We start from the raw sequence: 24,718 nt of genomic DNA on the forward strand, positions 1-24,718 counted from the left end.
TAGAGAGACACACAAGTAGGCAGACAGACAGACAGACAGACAGGCAGAGATGGAGGTAGACAGGCAGACCAGACACTGGCCCTCAGCTCTCTCTGTCTGCCCTAAGAACTGTCAGCAGGATTTAGTCATTTAACTGGACAATGACTCTACCACCAGTGCAGCCCAGTTCTTGCCCCTTGCTGCTTTGGGAATTGGACTTTCTAGAGAAACGTCCTTCATCACGGGTCCTCGCTCAGCATGTGGAGTCACCATAGTAAATTACGCACACCAAGCAAGAGAACTGCAGAGTACAAATGAGTGGGCCTTTCCTGTCTGCGAATGAAGGCAGGGTGACAGTCACCAGGAAGGAAGGTCACGCAATTTTTACCCCCAAAGTGCAGGGGCAAACCGGGCAGGGAATAAAATCAGCCTCAGGGGCTAGCGGAGGGATACGTGCAGGGCGGGGGAAACACCGGGCCTTGGGGGGAACCCCAAGTCCAGGCGCTCTGAGTTCTCAGGGGCAGCAGATGTGGATCTCTAAGTAAGCTCTTATTACACCTGTTGACGCGCTTACGTGACTTTAAATTGGCTTATAAAGGAGGCTGGAGAAATCCTAAGGAGCCCAGAGAAGTTTGGGATAGATCAGGAAAGTGCCGGACTCTGTAGAGGAATCTAGGAGACTCAGCTCCACCCCTGCAGCGGCAAGCGAAAAGGACAAATCACCAATGACTTGGAGGGGTGGGGAGTAGGGGAGTGGGGACAGTCTCCAGACACTAGGATGCAAAGAAGCGCATCCTGAGGCAGCCTAAGACTGCGCTGGGAACACGGAGAGTTTGTTCCCCTGCCTAGGGCGAGATGAAGCGCGGACACCCTTGAACATCCCATCCAAAATCATTCGGGTCGCGCGTGGGATTACGCAGCCAAGAGACCGAGGGAAGGAAGGGCAGAGCGCAGAGCTTAGGACACAGGTCTTCGGTGGAGAGGAGGAAGCAGCCCACGCGGGACAGGGCCTCCCAGGCTCTGTACGGACAGCATGAGTTTCCCGCGAGGTTCTCACGACCGGCCCGTGGGCAACTCCAGCCCTTGGTGGCCTCTGACCGCGGAGGGCGCCAACGGCAGCCTAGAGGCAGCGGGGCTCGGGGAAAGTGGCAGCCCGCCGGGGGACGTCCGCAACGAGGAGCTGGCCAAACTGGAGATCGCCGTGCTGGCGGTGATTTTCGTGGTGGCCCTGCTGGGCAATAGCAGTGTGCTGCTGGCACTGCACCGCACTCCACGCAAGACATCCCGCATGCACCTCTTCATCCGACACCTCAGCCTGGCAGACCTGGCTGTCGCCTTCTTCCAAGTGTTACCGCAGCTGTGCTGGGACATCACCTACCGCTTCCGCGGGCCCGACTGGCTGTGCCGCGTGGTGAAGCACCTGCAGGTGTTTGCCATGTTCGCGTCGGCCTACATGCTGGTGGTGATGACCGCTGACCGCTACATCGCAGTGTGCCACCCGCTCAAGACCCTGCAGCAGCCCGCGCGCCGCTCGCGCCTCATGATCGCCGCCTCTTGGGTGCTGAGTTTTGTACTGAGCATACCACAGTACTTTATCTTCTCTATGATCGAAATCGAGGTAAACAACAACGGCACCAAAGCCCTAGAATGCTGGGGTACCTTCATCCAGCCCTGGGGTACCCGCGCCTACGTGACCTGGATGACCAGCGGGGTCTTCGTGGCACCCGTGGTCATCTTGGGTACCTGCTATGGCTTTATCTGCTACCACATCTGGCGCAATGTCCGCGGGAAGACAGCATCGCGACAGAGCAAGGGCAGCAAGGGCTCTGGGGAAACCTCGGGTGCCTTCCACAAGGGGCTTCTGGTCACGCCTTGTGTCAGCAGTGTGAAGAGCATTTCTCGTGCCAAGATCCGCACAGTGAAGATGACCTTTGTGATTGTCAGCGCCTACATCCTCTGCTGGACGCCTTTCTTCATTGTCCAGATGTGGTCAGTCTGGGATGACAATTTAATCTGGACCGGTATGTACTGAGTCTACTATGGAAGAGGTGTGCGTGTGCATGTGTGTGTGTGTGATATTTTTCACGTACCATTCAATAGTTAAGCTTCTACATATGAATAGAAGTCTCCTATGTCCACATCATGGAAATAAATAAACAAAATTGCAAATTCCTGGGGCCTCCACCCCAGGTACCTTGGGGCCCAGAATTCAGCATCTGCAGTATGTGTGACCATCTTAAGGCCACCAGTTGTGCCTAGAGCCACTAGTTGCAAAACACTTGTGACATTTTGCCAAATTACTTAGGCTTCTTGGATATCCTGCCTTCCAACCCATGGAGGTTCTGGGAAGTACTTTTAGTGCCATGGCTACATTTTGTTGAATTAAGGAAACTATCATAATTAACAGAAAACTTCTGATGAAATTCTTCCAAGAGCAAGGATAGAGCTAGATACACTTTACTGAAACAGACTGAGAAAGGATTCAAGAAGTCAGGAATTCCAAATTAGCATTTAGTTCATGCACCCGTCTTCATTATAATGTTTTCATTTTTTCCAACCATAATAACTTCTTTTCCTGACACCCAAAGCAGAAGTGTTAATTAGCTAAATTCATTAGCCTTCCAGCTGCAATTTGACAAGAAAACTATTCATGACACATAAATCCCTCTGCAGTTTATTGCGAAAGTTCCCCACCCCAACTGGCTAGTTTCATTTAGTTCATTCACAAAACAGAAAAACTCATTTCCCAGGAGGCTATTATTTGTTTTTTCATCTTGTAATATATCTTTTTTTTAATTTGAAAAAAAAAAAAAAAAAGACTTTCCAAACCAAGTGTGTTACAGAAGAGCTCCTGATGAAAACTCTAATCAGGACATAAATATCTGGAAGAAGCCATATTTTTCTGTAACTTTAAGATTGGCGTATGGAATATATACAATGCATTTTAATATATTATTTTTGAATGTTCATAGATTTCATTTAAACAAGTACTTTTTATAGGCTACATTGCCCATAGTGATAAAGAAATGCACAGTCCTTTTGGTTGATGCCAATCACATTTTAAAAATTCTATCTATTACTGTGATTTAGATACAAGGAGTAAAAAAAATTCACTTGTGTTACACACATTGAGGATGTCTGTTATTTTTAATACCATGCGTGGCTTGTGGTCACCTAGCACAGAGCAATGAATGGTTTGCACCAGTGGTTCTCAACCTTCCTAATCGTGCCACATTCGATACAGTTCCTCATGCAGTGGTGACCCCCAACCATAAAACCGTTTTTTGTTGCTACTTTGTAACTATAACTTTGCTACTGTTTCGAATCGTAATGTAAGTAGCTGATCTGCAGCTGGTCTCAGGAAACTTCAGTGACAAAGCTGTTTGCTGTGACTCACAGGCTGAGAACCACTAGTCTACAGTTTATTTTGCCATGATAAAAGTGGGGTGTTAGAAGTCATCTCCTAATCAGAAGACAGTTGATGTTTGATGGTTCTTATTTTTTCAATACCAGTTCAATAGTTTCACTGTGAAAAGTTTGATACCTATGTAGCTTGCTAGTTGTAATTCACAGAGTAGTTCAAAATCCTGTTGGAACCCTTAATTCAGCTACTTTCGAGTTTTGTTTTTGTCTGTTTTAATTCTTGTTTTGTTTCTGTTGTTTGAGAAGGGGTCACTTACAACCCAGATGTTTTTTAATTATAATTTAATTGCTTGAACTATAATCAAGCATAGTCTTAAAATCAAACCGAACTTCTAATGACTCACAAAAATTCAACGGAAGCTGGGATTCTATTTTAAATGCCCCCTTCCATAGAGTTTTTATCGAAATCTGCTAAACAGCCTAGATGCCACGGTCTGCCCAAATTATTAGGATAAATAGAATGCAGTATATGTGGTTATACACACTTCACATCTCCATTCTGTCAATACCATGTCTGTTCACAAAGGCTCCTGCCACCATATAGTAGACAGTTTTAAAATATTCAGTATCTCCATTTTAGAATTTATATCTGTTATATTGAAGAGTTGTAACAGTGATTGGTTTAAACTATTTGAACTAATCTTAAGATATTTTCTCTTACAACCAATCTCCAAAAAGCACTCATTTCCCTAACAAAATGTCCACTTTTTAATCACTAACATGCAACTTTTTGATTTGTCAGTCAGTAGGACATTAGATCCAGCACAGTGTTCTGGATCTCCCTCTGGCTATTAATATGATCTCTCTCCTCGTTTCTCACACAGATTCAGAAAATCCTTCCATCACGATCACAGCATTACTGGCCTCCTTGAACAGCTGCTGCAACCCGTGGATATACATGTTTTTTAGTGGCCATCTTCTGCAAGACTGTGTCCAAAGCTTCCCATGTTGCCAAGGCATGGCGCAGAAATTCACCAAGGATGACTCCAACAGCATGAGCCGCAGACAGACTTCTTATTCTAACAACCGAAGCCCGACCACCAGCAGTGGGACGTGGAAGGACTCCCCTAAATCTTCCAAGTCCATCAGGTTCATTCCTGTCTCCACTTGAGCTATACATCCATGCAGCCCGACTCTTGGGAGGGACTTCTGTGTCCAGCTAGAGAGCATAGCAAATGCGTTTACGTGAGATGGACATAAAATCAACTCAGTGTACACATTGTTTCTAGCTCTGTTTTTCCCATTGCTGTGACCAAAACCTGAATTCTTTTGCATAGAATATTAATGAAAGTGTGCTACACGGAAATGTGTAGGCCTGGTTTGTACGCATACTGACTTTATATTTTCTGGCTGATTTTTTTTTTTATTGTGTTTTTATGTCTGACGTAAGTGAGGCTTTGGCTGGTTTAAGTCACGTGATAAGCACTGTTTGTAAACAAAGTGAACTTCTTCATGATTTAAAGACCAGTCATGTGATAAGCATTGTTTCCAAACAAAGTGAACTCATTCATGATTTAAAGACCAGTGTTCCTGTCAATCTATATGTCATACAATGTCAGCAAAAGGTAGGGAGCGGGGCTTAGATTGAGGATGGAAAGGAGGTAGCTTGATACCTGGCAGCCCTTCCTTCACAGTCCTGATATTCTATTAGCTCTGAAACACATGCTCACTAACAGGCTGGAGGTTTGAGAAAACTGTGAATAGGACAATAATTTGTATGGGGGAGGGGGGTTTGCCACACTTCATAGAGGCATAAGAGGGAAGACTTGTACAGACATTCTTCTGGATATCTTAAACATTCATTGACCAGCATCATAAGGTATCCTGTGCTACGCCAGATGTTGACACTTAGTACCTATTTGGTGAATCCAGATTCAGAGATTCTAAGTCTCCTAGGTAACTCCAGACATAAGATACTCACAACATGTTTGATTTAAATCAGTTCATTTATTTCTTCACACTTCCCGGCCACACAACAGGTCCAGAACACAGAGGGTCCAGAGATGTGGACAAACTGGAGACAGACAGAGAGGGTGTCTGAGTTTTGTGCCTGTTCCTTCATGAATGTTTGACTTTCAGAAAGATACTTACATAAAGCGCTGTACAATAGGCTTGGTAACACTCACCTCACAGGGTGGTTGTAAAAATTAAATAAACTTAAAATGTGTGAAGAGGTTTTTTGTTTTGTTTTATTTAAAGTAAAGAGCTACCCATGGGCCAGCACATTGTTTTTTACTGTTCTCTTGGGGATCTTCAGAACTACAGTTTTTTTTTTTTCAGTTTATTTTTCATGAACTAACATTTGTTGTTTCATGTCTGGGACCTGAAATCCTAGCATTTAAATATAGATCTGCTGATTCACTGCAAAGCCCTGCCAGCCACTGCTTAGCCTGCCTTGCCTCTGTCACAGAAGTCTGCCAGCTCAGAGCTAGAACTCACTTTCAGTGCAGACCATCACATTTTTTTTTCCTTGATAATTGAAGATAAATTACAACACTTCTTGGCTGCGGGCTTTACATTTTTTTATCCGTGAGACTCTGCTGTCTGGTTAGCTCTTCAACATCAAGTTAATGATTGGATGATGAATCAGACATTTTAGCAATTCTCAAAGTAAGTAATAGCTGCTTTTAACAGTATTATCGGCTTTCTTTTTTTAACCCTATAGATAAGAGGCCGTCGGCTGGATGGCACCTGGGTAACCTGGAACCAAAAGTCCCTCCCCTCTTCATTCTGCAACATTTCCAAGTTCTCAGCCCCCAGAGTCTCTGGGTTGATAGGTCAAAAACTGTTTCCAAGCATTCAGGAGAGATCGTTCCCTTAGGTTTTAGAATTCTTCTTCCTAAAATAACAAATGGGGCTGTGATGTGGTAAGGAGCTTGCCTTTAAATCTATCTCCAGCACTGAAAAAAAAAAATAACCACACCAAGTAAAACTACACAGACACACAGACACACACATACACATGCACATGATATGCGTGTGTGTGTTGTGTGTGTGTCTGTATGCATGAGTGGATATGTGTGTGGTGTGTGCATGCATGAGTGCATGTGTGTGTGTATGCATGAGTGGATATGTGTGTGTGTGGTGTGTGCATGCATGAGTGTGTGTGTGTGTGTGTATGTGTGTGTGTTAAAAGTCACAGTTCAACATGAGCCATCAACTCCAGTCCCCAAATCTTTGTTGTTTGAGTTACAGCTGCATTGCCATAGCCTGTGTTAGATGGTCTATCTATTTGACAATGTTTCTTTGGTTATTAAAAATCTAAACCGTTTGGGGTAGTATAAACAAGAGTCTACCTTTTCTAAATCCATTTCTCAAACATTAGCTTTTTGGCATAGTTTCTGTTTCCAAATACCAGCAAGTGTCTCCAGGTTAAACATTACATCTGACTTTTCTTGGAGCAGCTCTGGAGTGACATGAAGCTACTAGCCAGGGTTTCTCCCCCTTTTCTTTCTTTCCTTCTTTTTATTTATTTATTTTTTTGTGGTAAAAAGGTATTACATTATGATAAAAGCAATCTGGCTTTGTAAAAGATTGTTTTCATTGTATATGGACAATTTGACATTAAATGTCTTTTCCTTTTAAATGTGTCAAGAGATTATGGAATGATCTGGGGGCCTAAGAAGATGCTGGTTCTACAGTAAGCAAGTTCTGGTCTTATTCTCTGCAGTTTGGGTGAAAGAAGGCTACCTAATGCTAAGCCTTCCTGATGTGGGGGACCCAGAGACAGCATGCATATAGCCCCAAGCAATGCTTTAAGATTCTGTCCTATCTCAGAAGGAAGAAGCTGCAGGCTAGAATGAAGAAGTATTCTGAGACAGGAAGCTTTCCTTTTCCTGATCAAAGGGAAGATCTGAAGTACTGTCTCATGCTTAATGACATTTACAGTCAAGCAGAGGTATGTCACTTCATTTTATTTTGTAGGTTACCTGAAGGAGGGTCCTGCAAGTACATAGCACTAATGTACCTATGTGGGTATTAGAAATATGATTGATTATAAAGGTGCACTAGGAGGAGAAATGTGGTTTAATGGACAGTTGAGACGTACCAACACACAATAACAAATACACATTTTGAAGCACACACTCAGTACCTGATGGGTTAGTTCCAGAGAATGTGTCACTAAATCCTAAAACTACTTGGCCTTTTGTTTTAGATCATCTCCGAAACATAGCCGCAGAGGAAATCGGGGAACTGTACATTCTGCCTAAATACACACTTCCGATCATCAATAACAAAGGCGTAGCACGCTCGTGACTAAGAAAGGTGCAACTGAGACCGAGAAAGGTGTGATGGCCAAGGAAGGGTGTGATTTCAGAAGAGAAATAAATCAAGTGGGTTTATTTATTTATTTATTTATTTATTTATTTTTTGCAACTTGCTGATCTGTACCAAGCTTATTTCCGTTTCTAAAGTGGATGAACATTTGGAATTTTAAAAAAAAAAAAAAAATCACAGCTTTTATCTGCTACTATGTAAATAAAGCAATACGACCAGCTTCAAGTTTCATTCTTGTCGAGCTGTAAAACTTGGGAGTTTTAAACTCATTTCAACACCGGTAGCTTTTATCGCGTGGCTCCACCTAAGACACAATTAGGTCTTATGTAGGGAGAAACTGAATCTACTCCTACATAATTTACTCCCAATATCAGACATTAGGCTCCTGTAAATTTGTATAAATGGAGCCTTTACTATACTGAAGGCAGCAGTTCTGTTAGAGAAAGCCAGGGAAAGATAGACATCCATGATGAACCCAACCTTGGAGAACCCAGTCAGCGCAAGTATTTGAGCCCCGCCCCTGACCCCGCCCCTGACCCCGCCCCTGACCCCGCCCCGCCCCCTCATGTAGGCTTTCAACGCTAGTCAGTCGAACGCTTGAGATTAGGAACACAGAACAATCAACATTAGACAGCGAACCTTGATTGGGATTTGACCTCAGACAGTTTGGGTCACTAATTGAAGATTATTCAGATGACTGTTGTTTTTAAAGACAGTGTCAACGGGCTGAGCGGTAAGTGACACGGTTTCATGTGTACAGGTCACCAGTAGATATTTTTCTAACATCCTTTATGTCTGCTTCATTATCATGAATCACAATAGACCTGTGTAAGCATAAAATATGTAATATTACAGATTCTTTAAATGTAGCTTTTTGCATTTACTGAGAATCAAACACAGGGCTTGCCTCACATATTCAAGACAAGTACTGCACCACTATTTTGGATTGGCAGCCCTTTCTTTACATAATTAATATATGTGAATATATTATATATGTCTATATTTTTATTTGTTTATTACTTAAATAAAATAGAAGCAGACGTTCATGCAATGAATTAAATATTTTTATATTTTCTGGTCAAATTGGCAAATACAGAAAAATAAATTTAAGTACAAAAGCTGACTTTAAAATTATTAGTAATCTGGAAAAATTAACATTTTTGTACACAAATGTAATTGTATTTATATCAGAAGATTTCCAAATTAAAAATATTGTTAAGTGATACTTGAAGTTAGTACTATAAAATATTATTATGAACTATTATCAAATATTTAGGATTTTAATTTTGGAATTGTATTTCAAATATATTATGTCCTTCAACTTTATATTCTGTGTAAAAAAATTTCAGCCTATTCTGCCTGGTTTAGTGAATAACTTTAGTCTCACATGGACATTGAAATATATTGAGATTATACTTAATATTTATTCCTTTAGAGAAAAAGGCTTGTGGTATCATATGATTATATTATATATGATATAATATTATGTATTTTATATAACATATTACATATAAATAAATATAAATATTATAATTACACATAATTTTATAATTACATTATACAATGGTATATTATACATATATAAATATGAGTATAATTTATACATTATATGGCATATATTTATATTATATAAAATTTATATAATACATAAGTATATTATATAATATACAAGTATATAATATACTAGTATATAATAGTAGTATATCTAGAATATAATGTAATAGTACATATTATATATTATTATATTGAAATAACTCAATAATATAATTTATTATATTAAAATAACTCAATTATATTGAAATAACTCAACTCTGTACTGGCATTTCTAGGAATGAAAACAAGCTACATATCTGCTTGAAATAATTCCTTTACAGTTCACTTTCACAATGAAATATATGTCAGGTTAATTGTGAAGATTTAGAAAACCAAGGATCTGCCTTACAGTTGGCTAACAGGCTGGAGAGGGAACCAGTCAGAATACTTGCCTTACACATCCATACAACCAGGAAAAACTTGTCCACAATATGTTGCTATGGAAAGATCTATATTTGAGTACAAAATGTTTATAGTACTTGACCATGGCAAGAGTAAGTAAAACTCTGTAAGTACATTTTCACTAAATTATAGCCAAGAAAATAAATAAATGCTATATTAAGGTGCCCAAAATAACTAGGGGTAGACAAAGTCACATGTATCATCTGACACTTAAAATGTCATCTACGCTCATTGATTTCTATAAATAATCCAATTGGCTTTGGGGCCTTAGAGATCAAAAATACTCCCATTTTACAGTTTTTCCAGCTAGAATCCTATCCCTGGGGGGCTAATAGGTTCAAATCATATTAACTGGCAACCTATGCTGTCTAACAGTTTCTTTTTAATTATTTGTTTGTAAATTGAATCTTAGCATAGACTAAAAGCTAATTTGGGGTTTGGCTTAAAGTATAGAAGTAGTGAACACTCAGAAAAGAAGCAAGAGAATTTTAAATCTTTATTTAATATACTACTGATGGGTTAAAGGCTTATTGCCAAAACTAGAACAATAACTGTGCAGCATAGCAAAAACTCACAATGAAACATTAATGTAGAAGTTGGTCTGTGTTCTGTCTTTAACCCTTCTTGGTCTCTAGCTGTGTGTTTCTTCTGTCTGTTCTCCAGTTCCTCTTTCCATACTGTTCTAGCTTGCTTTCTGTTTCTGTGATAAACCAATCTAGGGGAGGAAAGGGTTTATCTCACAAATCCCAGTTTACAGAGCATCACTGCCACTAAGGAAAGTTGGGACAGCAACTAGAGGCAGGAATGAAAGCAGAGACCATGGATGGATTATGTTTACTAGCTGACTCTCCAGGACTTGCTCAGCCTGCTTTTGTTATATAAACCAGGACCACCAGCCTAGAGGTGATACCACCTATAGTAGGCTGGGACCTCTCACACCCATCATTAAACAAGAAAATGTCTTATAGACTTTCCTAGGCCAATCTGATGGAGGCATTTTCTCAACTGACTCTAGCTTGTATAGACCTGACAGGTAGCTTGTATGTAACTTCACTCTGACACATACCAAAATGTTTGGCACTGTTGGTTTGTTGAAATAAACTTAGAGGTTTATTTCCTCTAAGACTGTTCTGTCATACTTGTCTTAAAAAATAGAAACAGTATCATTTATATTGTAACAGTTTCATGCCTGTCTAGTAAAAGGATGCAACTACTGAAATTAATGTAGATAATATGCATGTGCCCAGTATGTGTGTGTGTGTGATTGTGTGTGTATGTGTGTGTGAGTGTGTGTGTGCATGTGTTTATATGTGCATGTCTGTGTGTAAGAGAGACAGAGACAGACACACGTGCAGACAGTGGGGGAGAGAGAGAGAGAGAGAGAGAGAGAGAGAGAGAGAGAGAGAGAGAGAGAGAGAGAGGGAGGAGTCCAGAGGTCAGTTCAGGCGTCGTCTTCTCTTACTCCACAGAGTACTGTTTGAGACAGGGCTTCTCACTAAACCTGGAGATCATCACCTCTGGTATTTCAGACACTGACCCCCATCCCAGCTCTGGTATCACAGACACTGACCCCCACTCCCAGCTCTGGTATTTCAGATACATACCACTATGATTCTCACATGGGCCCTGGGTATGTGGACTTAGATCCTCAGGCTACGCACCTTACCCACTGAACCATCTACCCAGACTCAATTCAACTCCAACAGGCCTTACTCTTTCAATGGATGCTATTTCTACCAGATAAGAAACCCCAAGGTCTTTGGAAAACAAAATGACATGATTTAATTCTTATTGGCATAAGAAACTATTGCCTTTTACCGTTTCAAATATTCTTCACTGGTAAGCTTGTCTGTGGAATATAAATGTGACCAACTCTGTAGAACCATTACTGTGCAGAAGTTAAAAGGACCCCTGTCATTAGGTTTTATAAACAGTAATGCTTTTAGTGTCCTTTAGATGCTGCTTCCCTTCTTTATTCAATAGAGAAAAGGTGTCTCCAAACACCATTCACTGTAATGCCGTTAGCGGTGAAATGTTTCCTGTTTCTACCTATGCCGTGCATGGCTTTCTTATTGACCAATCTTGTATTGAGCTGAGTTGGGAACAGGGTCCAGAAGCTAAATATAAGTCTTCCTGTTTAGACTAATTCCTCAATCTGAGGAACTCTTTTTCTCAGAAAATGGCAGCCAGTGTTGGTGAGTCATAGTTTTATACTGGTTCATTAAGCCCTGTAATACGGCATTTTTAGTAGAGTCTGCATTTTTAGTAAATTCTGTTTCCAGGCTGGCTTCCCGTGGTTAGCACATGGATATCAGTTCCTTCCGGTGTGACCTTCTGACTCTCCTCTACACACTTCATCAGCCCACCTGTCTCAATATGCTGGTGTTCAGAGAAGTGCAGACTATTTCTCAAATGTACATTACAATTCTGTGGGGCTTCTCTCAGAAAGCCCTGTAACAGTAATGAGGTTCTGAGTTAACACACACACCCTGTCCCCTACCAGCTGTGCTTAAAATGGCACGGCTATGAATCCACTGAATAAAGAGGCTCAGAGGTACTGGAGGTTTTGATGTTGTTTCCTCTGTGCAGTGATGATGAAAATGAAGCACTTTCAAAATTTTGTCACAGATCAAACTTGTGCTTGGCACAGCAAGCCAAGCTCTGGTTTCCCAGAACATAGTCTCTAAGGATGGTTACTTTGCTGCTCATAAAATATGGTCTCCCAGATATCCACTCACAGCAGATGCCAAAGCATAGAATGCAGAAAAAGAGAATGGGCGTAAGTTCTCTCTCTCTCTCTCTCTCTCTCTCTCTCTCTCTCTCTCTCTTTCTCTCCATATATATGTAATTCTGTGGGTCCTCTCTCAGAAAATATGTAACAGTAATGAGGTTCTGAGTTGGCACACACACACTGTCCTTCTACCTTGTCCTCTCCCAGATGTACTGATATATACATATATATATATATGTGTATATATATATACATATACATATATATATATTTGTTGATATATATCAACAATTAATACAAAAGAGCCCATGGGAAAAGGGAAATGAGAAAAAATGATGCAATTATACTATAATGTCAAAAAGTGAAAAGAAGAAATTGTTTCATGCACATAACATAAACTTAAGTCTTTTAGAGTCTCACCTCTTTTGGGTAACAATCTCAGTCTTTCAGCTTGCATGTATAATCCACTTACGTTTAGTGTAGCTATTAGCATTAGGGGGTTTAAATACCCCTTTTCTATTTCTTTTATATGTATGTCATTTGTTCTTATGGTTTTCTTTCATCTGTTCCTTCTTTCCTTCCAGTTGAGTGTCCTCAATATTTTATTGTTTTCCTCCAATATTGAATTTCCCTTATCTGCCCATGTCAGTTGTATGCCCTGCATTTGACATTTTATATCTTTACCCAATAGTAGTCTACTTTCAAAGAATAACTCCTCATAATAATATAAAAGCTTTGCACAATATGCTTTGCTTCCTATAAGTTCCTCACTTTGTGTCACAAATAGTTCTCTGTGTTCTATGTCTCAAATTGCTTCCTGCTCCCTGTGATGCTCTTTTGAGACAGGTCATTGCTCTGTAGCTCAGACTGTCATAATCTCACGATTCTCCCATTTCTGCCTCTGGAGTAGCAAGATTACAACACATACCAGTTCTCCTATCACTCAAACTGGCCTTTAAAAAAAAATATTAAAACTACTGTCCCACTCCAGAGAATAAGCCTGAATGAATCAAGGTCATCATACTATAAACATATGCACATATCCATTTATTACAGACCTTGGAATCAGCCTAGTTTCCCATCAGTGGATGCAAAAAGAAAACATGGTATATACACAGTGGTGTATTTTTCAGCCATAAATATGAAGCCATGTTACTTACAGGAAAATAGATGGGTCTGGAGGTCACTGTGTCTACTTTCCTTATTGCTGTGACCAAATACCTGAGAAGAAGCAACTCAGGGCAAAAAGGGTTTATCTTATCTTACAGTTCAAAGGCAGGGTCTGTCACGGCAGGGAAACAGGACATGAGGAGCTTGAAGTAACTAGTTACATCATCTCTGCAGTGGGGAAGCAGACAAAAGACAGTACAAGGGGCTGGCTTATAACCTCAAGCTCCAAACGTGTGACTCACTTTTTCCAGTGAGACTCCACCTCTTAAAGATACTACAATCTTCATAAATAACATGACCAACTGGAAAATAAACGTTCAAGAACATGAGCTTATTAGGGACATGTTATATGTAAACTATGACATTATGTTGGATGATAAACTGGGCTCAGAAAGAGAAAGACCACAGGCTTTCCTCCTGTGTAGAATCTAGGTTTGGAAAAGAGATGTGAACTCTGTGGGAGGTGAAGGAGGTGAGGGGGAATAGGGTTGACAGAGGTAATAGGGGCGAGTATCATCAAAGCACTTTTCAGATACATCTGAAGTACCACTGTATGTGTATGAGTAATATATTTCAATAAAATTTTAAAATTAGACAAATGCATTTTGAAGTTATCCACATACCACTTTTCAGTATCTTTTGTTTGACTATATAATTACAATTATTCATCTGGAATTATCTTTTTCTGCCTAGGGATTTCATTTTTTAAAAAATGATTTTATTTTTTGTCTCTCTCTCTTTTTTTAATTTATGTGCATTGGTGTTTTACTTGTCTGTATGTCTGTGTTGGGCTGTAGAATCCTCTGAAAACTGGAGTTACAAGCAGTTGTGAGCTGCAATGGGGGTCCTGGGAGTTGAACCTATGTCCTCTGGAAGAACAGTCAGTGCTCTTAACCATTTACATTCTTAAACCATGTGTCTATCTATAGTCCTCAATTTTTTTTTTCTTTCTTTTGTTTGCCTGGAAAGAGTTTTTAAGATAAAGTGTTGAAGTCTAAATTAACAGTCTTTGTTTATGGAGTCCTGCGCTGCTGAACCATTGTGTTCTTGCTTCTCTGCTCTCAGTGCCAGTGTGTGATTACTTCTGCCTTCCTTCTTGCCCTCAGTGCGATTAACTGTCTTCCTTAGTCATGTGACATTCTTTGGCCCCTTTTTTATGGTATGTAGTAATTTCATCATGAAATGTTTTGGTATGATTTTCTGTTTGTTTTTGTTGTTGCTTAGGAAGCCTCTAGAATCTGTGAGTTTATAAAATTTAGCACATTTGCCCAAGTATTCTTTCTTTTTCCACTCTTGATGGGACCCTAGAACTTTGGGTATTACCCCATTGTGGGAAGTGGCTCTGCTCTCGCCATTACAAGGTGGCACTTGGCATAAGCATTGCTTGAGAGAAAAGACAACTCCATATATGGAGTTGTATGCACTGAGAGGTGTGGTTACCCGATCACCCCACCTTGCGTGATTGAGAGTGGCCAATTAGTGACTTCGTGGCAGCTGCTGATAGGATCAAGTCAATGCATATAAGGGGCTGCGGGAGCTGGGGAAAGGGAGAAGAGAAAAGAAAGAGAGAGAGGAAGCTCGATGTACAAGGATAGCTGAATAAACCTCTTGAAGAAGAACATGGTTGCCGTTGCCTTATTCTGCGGGTCGGACGTGGGTAGCGACACCCCATGGTCCACATAATAGTTCGTTCATATTTTGACCATTTTTTGTCCATTCATTTATGTTGATTCTATTTCTGGCTTCAGGGTCATCATTCATTATTTTCGCAGGTCTAGTCTTTTAAGTCTACCCGTTTATGGATTAAAGTGTATTTTATTCATCAATGAAATGTTCCCGCCCTCACTCGCAGTAGACAGCCTGCCTCTCCTCGAGCTCTCTCACCACTGCCTCGCAGAAATACTTCAACTACCCATAGTCCTTCGCCAGATGAGACCAGTGTCCAGGGCACTGGCTCGTCATCTCACCCGGGCCTATGCCAAAGATGTAAACTTTGGTGTGGATGCTTGAACCTTAATGCTTCATGGTGTACACCTTTTAGCCAATGCTGTAGCTGTTACAATGTGGCCAAAGGGAAGAAGAGTGATGATTGAACAGAGTTGGGGAAGTCCCAAAGTAACAAAAAATGGGGTCGCTGTAGCAAAGTCAATTGATTTAAAGGATAAATACTGGAGCTAAACTTGTTCAGAATGTTGCCAATAATACAAACGAAGAGACTGGGGATGGCACCACCACCGCCACTGTTTTGGCACCTTCTATAAGATCAGCAAAGGGGCTAATCCAGTGGAAATCCAAAGTGTGATGTTGGTTGTCAATGCTGTAATTGCTGAACTTAAGAAACAATCTAAACCTGTGACAACCCCTGAAGAAATTGCTCAGGTTGCTACGATTTCTGCAAGTGGAGACAAAGACATTGGGAACATCATTTCTGATGCAATGAAAAAGGTTGGAAGAAAGGGTGCCGTCACAGTGAAGGATGGAAAAACCATGGATGATGAGCTAGAAATTATTGAAGGCATGAAGTTTGACAGAGGAGATATTTCCCTCTATTTTATTAATACATCAAAAGGTCAAAATGTGAATTCCAAAATGCCTATGTTTTGTTGAGCAAAAAGAAAATCTCTAGTGTTCAGTCCATTGTACCTGCTCTTAAAATTGCCAATGCTCACCAGAAGCCTTTGGTCATAATTGCTGAAGATGTTGATAGAGAAGCTCTAAGCACACTGGTTTTGAACAAGCTAAAAATTTGTCTTCAGGTTGTAGCAGCCAAAGCTCCAGGGTTTGGGGACAATAGGAAGAACCAGCTTGAAGATATGGCTGTTGCTACTGGCGGCGCAGTGTCTGGAGAAGAGGGGTTGAATCTAAATCTTGAAGATGTTCAAGCTCCTGACTTAGGAAAAGTTGGAGAGGTCATTGTCACCAAAGATGATGTCATGCTTTTGAAAGGGAAAGGTGACAAAGCTCACACTGAAAAACGTATTTAAGAAGTCACTGAACAGCTATACATCACAACAGTGAAGATGAAAAGAAAAAGCTGAATGAGCGACTTGCTAAACTTTCAGATGGAGTAGCTGTGTTGAAGGTTGGAGGGACAAGTGATGTTGAAGTGAAAGAGAAGAAAGACAGAGTTACAGATGCTTTCAATGCTACAAGAGCAGCTGTTGAAGAAGGAATTGTTCTAGGAGGGGGCTGCACTCTGCTTCGGTGCATCCCAGCCTTGGATTCATTAAAGCCTGCTAATGAAGATCAAAAAATAGGTATAGAAATTATTAAAAGAGCACTTAAAATTCCTGCAATGACGATTGCTAAGAATACAGGTGTTGAAGGATCTTTCATAGCTGAAAAAATTCTGCAGATTTCCTCAGAAGTTGGTTATGATGCCATGCTTGGAGATTTTGTGAACACGGTGGAAAGGGAATCATTGATCCAACAAAGGTTGTAAGAACTGCTTTACTGGATGCTGCTGGGGTGGCCTCCTTGCTAACTACAGCTGAAGCTGTAGTGACAGAAATTCCTAAAGAAGAGAAGGACCCTGGAATGGGTGCAAGGGGTGGGATGGGAGGTGGCATGTTCTAACTCCTGGAATAGTGCTTTACCCTTAACAATGAACTGTGACAGGAAGCTCAAGGCAGGTTCCTCACTGATAACTTCAGAGAAGTCACCTGAAGAAAATGACTGAAGAGAAGGCTGGCTGATCACTGGAACCATCAGTTACTGGTTTCCTTTGACAATACACAATGGTTTACTGCTGTCATTGTCCATGCCTACAGATAATTTTTTTGTATTCTTTGAATAAAGTCATTTGTACATTACTGAAAGAAAATTCCCGTAGTTATTTTCTCTTATTTGCTTTCCATTTCTTTCCTTTGTTATGCTCATATTTTCCTTTGAATATTGGGACACACCCATTTTTGCTTTTGTAAATTAACTAACTAATTAATTTTATGTGTGTGGGCATTTTGCCTGCATGTCATGAGCTCAGTGCCCATGGAAGACAGAAAAGATCATCGAATCCCCTGGGATTGGAGTTACAGTTGTAAGCTATTGCTAGGGATGACAGCCAGCCATTTCTCTAAGCCCCTATTATTGCTTTTTACAAACTTTTATTAGTTCTTTGATAATCATGCCTGATGTTTTGATCGTATCTACCCAGTTCCTCAGATCAACCCGCACTGCTCTAGACACCCATCTTTGTAGCCTGTTCTGTTGTGTTGGTGTGTTAACCCCGCAAGCCTGATTTGTGCCACGCATGTAGGGTAGTTCGTATTGACTGACCCTTGTCTAGAATATGATCTGTATTTTATTGGGATGTCTTATAACTGTTTGATTCATGAGATGCTGTGAATCCTTGAGTGTCTAGAAGAAATATCCTAAGCAGAGGAAGCACGACTCCTGTTGGGGTGTAACACAAGTCATGCCATCAGCAAGGAAGGGTTTAAACTCATACTTTGACCTGGGGCAGGACAGACCAATGGGCAAGGAGTCACACCTGGGAATGTGAGGTTCGAGGACAAGGGTTTGATGTTTGTTTAATCTCCAGAAATTAAAGGAACTCTACTAAAGCATATCTAGACAACAGTTTCAAGGGAAAATATGCTTTCCAAATAAAGCTTTAAAGACCTTAAAGTGTATACTCAAAGGTTATATTTGTTATAGTCAAATGCTGAGAATGTTATATTCAAAATTTGAACTTTTCATTATTAATTCTTTCACATGCAACATGTTTAGGAAATATAAGTCTTTAAAATTATTTCCTAATATGCAGTCATGTTAAGGCCACGTCCAAAGGAAAAAAGAGTATTTGGCCAATGCACCTGTTTTGAACAAAGGAAATAAATCTTAATTTTAGAAAAGGCCTGATTCGTGTGTCTTTTTTTCTATGAATCCTATCGAAAGAGTTTTTAATGAGAAGCTATCACTTAGAGCATAGGTCAGCTTCCTAACCCACCAAATTTATAAGTGTGAGAAGTCAGTAAATATATACAGATAAAATTTGATTTTAGATATGAATTTGAACAGGATATTTGAAAAGTCTTTCAAATCTTACAGCTTGAAGAAAAACTAAGAACAAGAGACAAAATGCCCTATGTGGTGTGTGTGTGTGTGTGTGTGTGTGTGTGTGTGTGTAGGGGGCTCATGCCACAGAGAGTGTGGATGTCAAAAGATGCTTCCCTGGACTTGGGTCTTTCCTTTCACTCTGTGCGACCCAGGGATTGAACTCGAGCTGTCATCCTTAGTGACAAATACCTTATGCCTTCTTACCAGCCCAAGAGAGAGGATTTTATAAGCATCTGAAAATTAAACTTATGTTTTATATTTGGAAAACAGCAGTATCTCCATATGGTCATAGACTTTTTACTACAGAACCAGATAAGGTCATTTGGGAGGAAAATGACTGGTGTTTCAAATATGCCCAAGAGCCACTTGAATTGTATTAGATGTCTTTGTCAGCTGAAGATCCCAAGTGGAGTGAGAGAGGTGTTTTCACCTGCCCACCCTTGTCCTCTGCACTCTAAGCAAAGCTGCAGGAGACATTTTATAAGTCTAGATCGTTACATTTGGGGGACACCTGAATTTGATTGGATCAATGGGCTGTACTGTATACAATGTTACCTTTCTGATTTTTATGTCTAATTTTTGCCTCGTCTCTGTCTCTCCAGAGTCTCTTTCAGAGCCATATAGGAAAATTTCAGGCATTCAACTTAATTGCTGATTAGAAGATGTTTGTGTGTGATTTTATCTTTCTGGGGATTTTTGCAGGTTTCTAAGAGAAAATGCAAAGTGTTTGTTGTCAAATCTATTCCTCCTTTACTTGTGACCTCTCCCATTCAGATTTCCTTCACTCCAAAAATTTTAAGGGCTCAACTTTATCTTCTTCACCTTTCAGTCCTCCTGAGTTTAATATGGGAGCATGGAATGAATTGAGTTGTCGTTATGACCCTGCCATGTGATCTTATGGGCATGCTTTGTGAGGGCCGTCTGCATTACTGTCTCTTCTTTATCATATACATTTCATCTACACTATCCTAAGCCATGAAATACAATAAAACCAGACACACTAAATCTAGTAAAAGAGAAAGTGGGGAAGAGCCTAAAACACATAGGCACAGGGGAAATTTTCCTGAAGAGAACACCAATGGCTTATGCTCTAAATCAGCAAATGGGACCTCATCAAATTGAAAAGCTTCTATAAGGCAAAGGACACTGGCAATAGGACAAAACAGCAACCTACATATGGGAAAAGATCTTGATCAACCCTACATCTGATAGAGGGCTAATATCCAAAATATACAAAGAACTCAAGAAATTAGACTCCAGAGAACAAAATAACAGTGTTAAAAATGGTGTACAGAGCTAAACAGAGAATTCTCCACTGAGGAAACTCAAATGAATGAAAAGCACTTAAATGTTCAACATCCTTAGTGATCAGGGAAATGCAAATCAAAACAACCCTGAGATTTTACCTCACACAAGTCAGAATGGCTAAGATCAAAAACTTAGGTGATAGCAGATGCTGGCGAGGATGTGGAGAAAGATGGAACACTCTTCCATTGTTGGTGGGATTGCAAGCTGGTACAACTACTCTGGAAATTAGTCTGGTGGTTCCTCAGAAAATTGGACATAGTACTACCTGAGGACCCAGCTACACCACCCCTGGGCATATACCCAGAAGATGCTCCAACATATAACAAGGACATATGCTCCACTATGTTTATAGCAGCCTTATTTATAATAGCCAGAAGCTAGAAACAACCCAGTTGTACTTCAACAGAAGAATGGATACAGAAAATGTGGTACGTTTACACAATGAAGTACTACTCAGCTATTAAAAACAATGACCTAAACCTAGCTCTAAAAATCAGAATACCCATGATACAACCCACAAACAGTATGACAGTCAAGAAGAAGGAAGACCAAAGTATGGATGCTTCAATCCTACATAGAAAGAGGAACAAAATAATCACAGGAGGTAGAGGGAGGGAGGGACCTGGTAAGGAGAGGGAGGGTGAGGGAAAAGGTGGGGGTGGTGCAAAATTAGGTTTGGGAGGAGACAGAAGAGAAGTACAGAGGGACAGGAAACTGAATAGGTGTGTAGCAGTGAAGGATGGGGAAGTGGGGGTATCCACTAGAAAGTCCCAGATGCCAGGAATGCAAGAGGCTCCCAGGTCCCTATGGGGATGACTTTAGCTGTAATATGCAACAAAGGGGAGATAGAACCTGTAGAAACCAGCTCCAGTAGATAGGCACACACCCCCAGTTGAGGGATGGGGCCACCCACCCATCTCAAGATTGTCAATCCAGAATTGCTCCTGTCCAAAGGAAAGGCAATGGAAAAAATGAAATAGAGACTGAAGTAAAAGCCATCCAGAGACCGTCCTACCTAGGGATCCATCCCATTTGTAGACACCAAACCATGACACTATTGCTGATGCCAAGAAGCGCTTGCTGACAGGAGCCTGCTATAGCTGTTCCCTGGGAGGTTTTACCAGTACCTGACCAATAGAGATGCAGATACAGCCAACCCTTGGACTGAGTCCAGGGACTCTGATGGAAGAGCTACAGGAAGGACTGAAGGAGCTGAAGGAGATTGCAACCCCATAGGAAAAACAATATCAACTCATTGGACCACCCAGAGCTCCCAGAGACTAAACTACCAACCAAGAAGTATACATGGAGTTACCCATGGCTCCAGATACATATGTAGCAGACGATGGCCTTATCTGACATCAATAGGAGGCCCTTGATCCTGTGAAGGCTTGATTCCCCAGTGTAGGGGGATGCTAGAGCGGTGAGGCAGGAGTGGGTGAGTGGGTGGAAGAGCACCCTCACAAAAGCAGAGGGGAGAGGAGATGGGATGGGGGTTGTGGAGGGGTAACCTGGAAGGGGAATAACATTTGAAATGTAAACGAATAAAATTATTCATCAAAATAAATAAAATAAAACCATATACGGCATCCCTATGGCATCTGACTCAGTGCTCTGAACCTCGTTTCTCTAATGTATCTTTCACTTCTTGAATGCTCTTAGGCTCCTCCAACCTTGTGCTCTTCAACGTCAAGCTTGGACCAGGCTCTTGATGTCTTAGGTTGTCTTCACATAAGAAAAATGTCTCACAATTTCTATGTGTAATGAAGCCAGAAACATGACTGATGAATCACGGACACTCTTCTCATTTATCATACTTATCAATGATATTCTGTTTTTTCTTTTTCCTTAAAATGGATCTCATTTAGTTCAGTCTGGCCTCAAACTCAACTAGAATCTTGAATTTTTGATCCTGCTGTTACCTCCTAAATTCTGGAGTTACAGACACACACTACCAAAACCAGCACATGTGTCTCTGGGGATTAAGCTCAAGGCCTTGATCATGCTTGGCAAATACTCTTCCAGCTGAAGCACATCCCTAGTGTACCCAGTGGAATCCTTATAACTAATTACCATCTTCTTTCTAAGCACTGGGTCTGTAGTTTAATTTTTGACATCATATAATGTAATATAAAAATATTAAAAATAATAAAAACACAAATCAAAGTATGATATTCAATAAGCACACATTTTGATTGTAAAATCTTGGCAAATAAAATTAATATATGTGAATGTATGTGTATCTGGATATATATATATATAAATGACTATACATACATATATTTGACATATAATAAGCTGAGACCAGATGAGCTTTTCACATTAATGAAAATGTAAGTCCTTTAAAAATAAATCATTATAATTTACTATATTAACATAATTTTTTAAAAACCACACAATCATCTCATTAAATCCAAATCAAGCATTTGCAAGATTCTGCATTCATGACTGATAAAAATTCTCAGAAAACCAGAAATAAAAGAATGTTCTCCAGCTGATTCTTTAAAATCTACTAGAAACACACAAATACACATACACAAACATATACATATATGTGCACACAAATATATATATCCAACCCTCCCACACACATGTGCATATACACACAAACACACACACACACACACACACACACACACACCTATACTTAGCATCATACTTCATGGTGAACGTTCCCCAAGACCAAGAACAAGCAAAGGTTTCTGTTTATGCTGTTATCATTTCACAGAATTCTGGAGGTTCTAGAAAACACAAAAACAAATGGACAGTGACAGAAAGCAAGAAGCAAACTGATCCTTGTTTGCAGATGACATAATACATTCTAAGGAGAGCATTAAAGCCATTAGAACTGACAGGAGGCTTTAGATGGGTCAAGACATAAGGTCTACATATAAGAATTAACTCTGTTTTATATAATAACAATTGGGAAATGATATTCTATGCACAGGAGAATCATTTTAGATTTGAGGATACTTCAAAGCTAAAGATAAGAGATTTTAAAAAAACATACATTATTTCAGGCAAACTGAAACTAAAGAAAGCAAAGGGGGCATCTTATCTGACAAGATAGACTGTAAGGCAAAACTGTTCCAGGAAAGAGTCATGAAACGACAAAGTCAATCAAGTAGGAAGACAGAACAAGTATCTTTTCACCCACTATCAAAGAACATAAGTAAATTAAGCAACTATTGCCAGAGTGAAGGGAGAAATGACAAGACAATCATACTTACTAGAGGAATCTAATCGCTCATTTTCAACGATGGGCAGCATGCCCAAACAGAAAATCAATAAGGAGAGAGAAGGCCTGCGCAACACTGGAGAGTGAGAGCAAGCGAACCTAACAGACACTTACAGAACATCCCACCCACAGGCAGCAGAATAAAGTCTCTTAGAGAGATCACACACAAGGTCAGAACAAACAGGTCACAATCAAGTTCAGGAGAATAAAACCACAACAAACATTTTTTCAGTCACAATGGAATAAAACCAGAAATCATTAACACACACACACACACACACAGACACACACACACACACACACAAAACCCAACAACAACAACAAAAAACGTGGAAAATTTAGTAGGACACAGAAATGTAAAATACTTTGGAGCAACCATCAACCATGACTCAAGAGAATAAGTTAAAGGAGAATTAGAATTTGTCATGGGGTGAACATAGAAGGTTCCTTACATACAGCAACAGAAGCATAAGTAGCATGTCCCACCAGTGGACTCTGAGGCTCCCTGGCACTCTGCTAGAGTTTTGATTAAAAACAAAAACAAAAATAAAACAAACAAAAACAAAAAACAACAACAAAAAACTCTAGTCCTGTTTTTTGAGACTTCACAGTATCTTACTGGTCAGAAATGTCAAGCGTGGGTCTCCCTTTGAGCTTTCAGGCCAGCTTTCTAATGAAAGGCATCACGACGCATCATATGGCCACAGAGAAATTGGGAAGGGTCATGCAAAACGTCGAATATGTGATCCATATAAAAGGTTTTCCTTGGTAAGACCATTCTCCTTACCTTTTCCCTTTACCCCTCTGCAAAGGCCTCATTCCAGTTCAGAGTTAGATGGACTCTCACCGACCCTGGTCTCTGAACTTGGTATAGCTCAGACTTGAGTTCCTGCTTCTGTACTGGACTCTGGGGATCTAAGGCTAGAAGAGAAGTATCTCCTTAATTATTCCAGAATTCCTGGTTGAAGTACAGCCTCTTAGGTTTCCTAACAGGAAGACGGTACGTTAACTTTGGTGTGTGTTCCTCAGCTATGGAGAGAGACTCTGGATGCTATCTACACTACCTACCCAGTATCCCACTCCCACACCAACAGTCTAAGCACCTGCCACTGCCACTGTGCCCTAAATCCCAGCACAGCACGGCAGGACCAGTGTTCCCACCTGGAAGAACAGCGCTTTGCAAAGGTTCACAGAGACTCTGTAAAGTCTGATAGAGTCTCTTCCAAAGGAACACCTTTCCTTTGTCTACAGCCTGAGATGTAATGGGTGGTTTCTAATATCTGTATTTGCTTAGCTTACCCTCTTTTTGCTCTATTAGCCTTCCAACATGAGTATCACCTATTTCCTCTCCTAAAATCTCTCTGAAATAACCACTGTTGTTTTCATTTCCTGCTATAGGCAATTGCGACCCTGGACAGGTTACCCACCCTCTTTGATGATACATCATCCCTTCTAGGCTTTCACCTCTATCCTTTGACTGTGGAGAAGAAATACAGCTTAAAGTTTTCTTTCACTTTCCTACACACAAAAGGTAGAAC

General features: G+C 40.4%; 1 protein-coding gene and 1 pseudogene across 1 annotated transcript; both read left to right on the top strand.

Annotated features, from left to right (window-relative positions):
• The first annotated feature begins 719 nt into the window (after nt 1-719).
• On the top strand, nt 720-5,577 carry Avpr1a (arginine vasopressin receptor 1A). Its single transcript, XM_076920368.1, has 2 exons — nt 720-2,000; nt 4,227-5,577. Exons 1-2 carry the CDS (start codon nt 1,013-1,015, stop codon nt 4,511-4,513), a joined length of 1,275 nt encoding a protein of 424 aa, XP_076776483.1. The 5' UTR covers nt 720-1,012; the 3' UTR covers nt 4,514-5,577.
• A 9,720-nt stretch (nt 5,578-15,297) lies between these two features.
• Nucleotides 15,298-17,345, top strand: LOC143435730 (60 kDa heat shock protein, mitochondrial pseudogene; annotated as a pseudogene).
• Nucleotides 17,346-24,718: the final 7,373 nt, after the last annotated feature.

This window comes from Arvicanthis niloticus, chromosome 22 (assembly GCF_011762505.2).
Source record: "Arvicanthis niloticus isolate mArvNil1 chromosome 22, mArvNil1.pat.X, whole genome shotgun sequence".
NCBI lineage: Eukaryota > Metazoa > Chordata > Mammalia > Rodentia > Muridae > Arvicanthis > Arvicanthis niloticus.